This window comes from Solanum tuberosum, unplaced genomic scaffold (genome assembly GCF_000226075.1).
Source record: "Solanum tuberosum cultivar DM 1-3 516 R44 unplaced genomic scaffold, SolTub_3.0 scf00132, whole genome shotgun sequence".
NCBI classification, from domain to species: domain Eukaryota; kingdom Viridiplantae; phylum Streptophyta; class Magnoliopsida; order Solanales; family Solanaceae; genus Solanum; species Solanum tuberosum.
This window is the reverse complement of record NW_006239055.1, coordinates 855,583-860,985: the sequence shown is the minus strand read 5'-3', so window position 1 is coordinate 860,985 and position 5,403 is coordinate 855,583. Positions and strand designations below refer to the sequence as shown.

The 5,403-nt window shown below is 35.1% G+C and overlaps 1 protein-coding gene across 1 annotated transcript; it reads left to right on the top strand.

Moving 5' to 3' along the window:
* Positions 1-783: 783 nt before the first annotated feature.
* LOC102588697 (uncharacterized) lies at positions 784-5,164 on the top strand. The gene is made up of 3 exons (XM_006351013.2): positions 784-891; positions 2,705-3,663; positions 4,860-5,164. Exons 2-3 carry the CDS (start codon positions 2,707-2,709, stop codon positions 4,863-4,865), a joined length of 963 nt encoding a protein of 320 aa, XP_006351075.1. The 5' UTR covers positions 784-891; positions 2,705-2,706; the 3' UTR covers positions 4,866-5,164.
* The last annotated feature ends 239 nt before the right edge of the window (positions 5,165-5,403 follow it).

The following is a 5,403-nucleotide window of genomic DNA, read 5'->3' as shown; positions in this document are numbered from 1 at the left end:
ATTGATACAACTGATTTGTATCAAAATATTTTAGGAGGAAAGAGGTGAGCGAGATCGAGAGAGGATGAATACATGTTGTATTTCTTGTATCACGAATATAATTGATACAAAACACAAATACAGTTGATACAAATATAAATATAATTGTATGAATACAATTGATTTGTATCATATATAGAATATAATTGTATCAATTGTATTAACGAACATAATTTGTGTCAACGAATACAATTGTCATAATACAATTGATATAGAATACATATACAATTGATACATAATACAAAATACAGTTGATATGAAATACAAATGCATTTGATGCATAATACAAAATACAATTGTCATATTTATGTGGAATGCATGTTTTTTAGGTTGGAGAGAAAGAGGGGCGAGAGAGGGGGGAGGGAGGGGAAAGAAATTTACTATAAAATCCTACATATAGCTACAAAATATAATTTTTTAAACTAAAGTGGCTTATCATATCACGTATTTGCCTTGTTATGGAATTTTCCCTTAAAAATAATAAAAATGAAAAAATCTCAATAAAATAATGATCATAATATAGTTATAGACTTATAGTAATATATTTTGATCATTTTCAAACCCCTCATATTCTTTCCAAGTCTCCATAATTTAATCATTTTAATATAAAATAAAATAAAATACTATAAATTGGAGACATTTTGTGAAATTAAATGATAATTATTTATGTGAAAAAAGAAAGAGATAATTTACAAGTTTTTGTCATGATGGTCAACACAAATTAATATCCACACGCGGAAGACATGTGTTGACAATAAATACCAAAAGAACCGCTTGAATATATATATCAGTCTACATACTACACTTCTCTGTCCAAAATCAACAAGTTTTCCAGCAAATTCCAAGCAAAAGGTAATCATTTTTCTGTGTTTTTTTATCCTGCTCTGCACTCTTTTACCTTCTTGATCGGATTTAGATCAACCCCATTTTGTGTTTTGAAATAAAATTGAAGTCTGAATATAAAGCTGTCTGCTTTGCAGATCAGTCTTGAATCTTGATTTCCCAAAATGTCATATTTTACCTTTTTGTGTACTTATCAATTGATCTGATCAGATCCTTAGTTTCTATGGTTCTTGATTCATCTGAATGTGTTTGAATATCTGCTTTGACTGTCAGATTTGTATGTATGCTTTTAGTTGACTTGTTTATGATGCAAGAATTTGCTCAAGTACTCAATCTTGTGAGCAAAGATTAAAGCTTTATGTTTTCTAATTATAACATTACTTGTTAGAGAATAGAAATCTGCCAACAGGTATGGGTAACTTTGGTACCTCTGTCTGCCAAAGCTAGGACAGATCACCTAGTGTTTTTTTTGTTTCCGCTGGGATTTGAACATAATTGACCTGTTCTCTATTGGTTGTATTAGGGTTTCAAAGGAGTTTATAATGGTCTTTAGCTGTTCCATTTTATGTCTTAAGATTTGATTTTGGGTTGGATGTGTGGTTTCTTGATTGTAGTATCAAGAGTCAACTATTGATAATCCCATTTTCACTTAATTCTACCATATTTGTTCTATGGCTTTGATCTTGTTTTTCCCCACTCAGCTCATCCCATCAAACTACCTGAACCAGGGAAATTCACGGGGCGACCTGTTTTGACACCGCCTTTTAACTTGTACCCGCCATTTTAAATTTTTTTCCCATATAACACTTCAGACATGTGGTGTCTGTAGTTAAGTCTTGACAAAATCAAATGACACTATGTCTGAAATATAATAGTTTTTGTGGACTTCAGTCATTTTTGCCTTACTTCAGCCCTTTATATCAGAACTTTATGCACATTTAGCTGAAGTTCAAGCAAAAATGGCTGAAGTCCGCGACAAAATTGGTAGAAGTTCAAGCAAAAATGACGGACACAATATCTTAAGTTTAGACTTTGTATTGAAGTTAACCCGAAGTGGGTACACGTGAAAAAAAGTTTTAAAAGAGGTTACAAGTTAAATGTCGGCAACAAAATTGGGTATCCGTGCACTTTACCCCTAGAACTATCAAGTTACCATTTTTTCTCAAGGCACACTCACGGTTCGTTGAGCCACCTCCCCTAGAAAAAAGCAAAAAAAAAAGGAAAGAAACTTCCAGGTTCACCTTTAAACCTTGGTATCCTGGCGTAGAGGGCCAACTCAGTTGGCGAGCACCCTACCTTTCACATGTTAGGAAAGATATTTATATCACATTGGTCGCATTTAGATCGAATCTCAGTCTTCAGCCTTTGAGGTGCATTACTTTGCAAAAAGAGAAGAAGAAAAGAACTAAATTACCATGTAGAGCATTCTAGAGAAAGAGGTCCTAGCTACTCTGGCTAATGTCTTAGTGGCCCTTGGCTATTCTACCAACTATCTGAAGTTTTGGATAAATACTCAGTTTCTCACTACTGGCTATGGTAGTTGCACAAGCAGTACACTTTTTGTCATCCACAGCATTTGTATGACAAATTTATTTAAGTATGATTTGAAGATGTATTATTTAAGTGCAGTATAATATTGAAATGCTTCCCGTTATTTCTGTAGCAATCCTCTAGAAGCAATATAAACATACTTTCTGTTTGTGGTGCACAGTTATGTAACATGTTGAACTCCAATTTGTTGCTTGCTAGTGTATTTGTGTCTTGAATACCTGTTGTTAGTCTACTATGTAAATCATTGAATATTCTTTCTTTTGCTTCTAAGGTATGGCGTCTTCGGAAAATCCAGAGATTGTCGAAAGGGTTTTCAAGGACAAGGACAAGGAGGAGAACGATGACAAGAAAGATGAGCAAAAGGGTGGTTTTATTGAAAAAGTTAAGGACTTCATCCATGATATTGGTGAGAAAATTGAGGGAACAATAGGTTTTGGAAAACCAACTGCAGATGTCTCTGAAATTCATATTCCTCATATCAATCTTGAAAAGGCTGAAATAGTTGTTGATGTGCTTGTGAAGAACCCGAACCCCATCCCAATTCCTCTCATTGACATAAACTACTTAATTGAGAGTGATGGAAGGAAACTGCTTTCTGGATTGATCCCTGATGCTGGAACGATCCATGCACATGGTTCAGAGACCGTCAAAATACCACTTAATCTGGTTTATGATGACATCAAAACTACATACCACGATATAAAGCCGGGAAGCATCATTCCATATAAGATCAAGGTTGATCTCATAGTTGATGTGCCTGTTTTTGGTAGGATAACTATTCCTCTCGAGAAAACTGGAGAGATTCCTATACCTTACAAGCCAGACATTGATGTTGAGAAAATTCATTTCCAGAGGTTCTCTTTTGAGGAAACTGTAGCAGTTCTTAAGTTAAAGCTGGAAAACAAGAACGACTTTGATCTGGGGCTCAATAGCCTTGATTATGATCTTTGGCTCTCCGATGTGAATGTTGGTGGTGCAGAGCTTGAGAAATCAGCTACACTTGTAAAAAATGGAATCACCCATATCGATCTTCCAATAACCTTCAGGCCCAAGGACTTTGGCTCTGCTCTTTGGGACATGATCAGAGGGAGAGGTACTGGCTATTCCATGAAAGGTAACATAAATGTGGACACACCCTTTGGACCAATGAAGTTGCCCATTAGCAAGGAGGGGGGTACAACCAGTCTCAAGAAGAACAAAGAAGATGGGGGAGACGATGATGAAGATGAGGTATGTTAGCTGTTCCGCTTTAATAATCTTGAGTGTTGCTCATTTATTTCACTTATTTGATGTTTCTCTGTTCTCCTAAGTTGGAATGGTCACCCCCCTTTCCAGCCTGAGCATTCTGAAGTTTAGCTGTCGTATAACAAGTCTGTTCTGTAAATACGTGTATGTTATTGACTCAATAAATTCATATTTGAAGGAACATGAAAAAACAAATGTCTCTCTATCTCTACTCATGAAGTAGGTCGGTAATTAAAATACTTAATTATATCAAGGGACACTACAAGATGACAGATGCTTGATCATTGTATCTGGTAATGTTGAATGATCCATGCTGGTAATAGTTTAGTTTCCAGCCTACATGTTTGTAATCTAGAGGGGTAACAGAAAAATATATCTACTGTGAATTCTGAGAAGCTGTGCTATTCACTCATCAATTTAATTCTTCTGAAAGATGCATAGTCTACTCTTCAAAACAAAATGTCTCTGTGTGTGTCTGTGTCTATCTCGGTTATCTCTCATTTAAGCAAAGTTGCTGCACTAGTTTATCTATCTTTTAAATTTGAAAACATGTTCTTTTGGTCTCTTATTAGAAAATACATTTGGGACTTGAAATGACAATTTACCGAAATAATTGATTCATTCCAACTACTGTATTTTACAATGTAATGTCGTGTCACCGTGTTTACTCATCACAGTCCTTCAGTCACCTAGTTCCTAATTGCAACCGACTTTACCTGTCATTATGTATTTTATTTACTGAATTTTGTTTCCTCAAGTAATGGCTGGGTGAATGGTATCTCCTACGTATTTCAAGTTCAACTATTGAGTCATGTTGGTTATCAGTTATGCATACACAGATGAATCTTAAATGATCCGTATTTTCTCAAGTAGACTTAAAACTTGAGGTTCGCTGCGTTGAAGGCTAGAAAGTTTCTTGTAGCCACCAACCATCCAGTCTGTACCATGATTCTATCAAGCTATTGAATGTAGCTGTTGCTAATCTTCACGTCGGCTTGCAGCATAGTCTCGATACCAGAAACCTCTTGCTAGTCTACACTTTCTCTTGCGAAACTTAATTTTCGTCTCTAGCTAGTGCATAGTTTTCGTATATATATTCTCTCTTGTCCTCCGTGTTTCCTTTTAACCCCTTGGCTGTACAAACATTTAACAATGATAACACTCTGCCCTTCCATTCACAGGATTGAAGTTGGAGATCAATTTCGCAAGAGCGATGAGCTTTATAGAGGAAATGCCATCTGCTGGTGGGGATTTTTAGACCCCGAAATAAATACAAACTTTTACTTGGATATGAAATATGTCTCTACTTAGATGTGTCTCTGCCTGTGTAACTTATTGTGACGAATTGTTTGCTGTTATTGTTGTGGTTGATATACTATATGGTAACTAGCTATTGACATTCTGATATTGTTGCATTTCTTATCTGTTGTGATTCATATCTTATGACTAATGGTTTATGTTAGTTAATACACAAAAAAATTGTTCATTTGGTTCTGGTTATTCTTTCAGTCTCTAGTTACTTGGAAGAAGCTAAAATTTGAAGTCCAATGTGCTTTTGGAAAAAAGGACACTATTGTGTATAGCCTAAAGTTTATGGATTGATTAAATGTCAGTATTACTCATAAACATGCCTTTCAATTTTTTCTTGGTTGATAGTTATGTCCTTTTAACTTTGGGTATAAGTAGGCATTTAAACGGTATAAAGTTGAACAAGTAGACATATAT

What these genes read in the sequence shown, in the direction of transcription:
- LOC102588697 (XM_006351013.2), top strand. Translation starts at nt 2,707, where the DNA reads ATGGCGTCTTCGGAAAATCCAGAGATTGTCGAAAGGGTTTTCAAGGAC.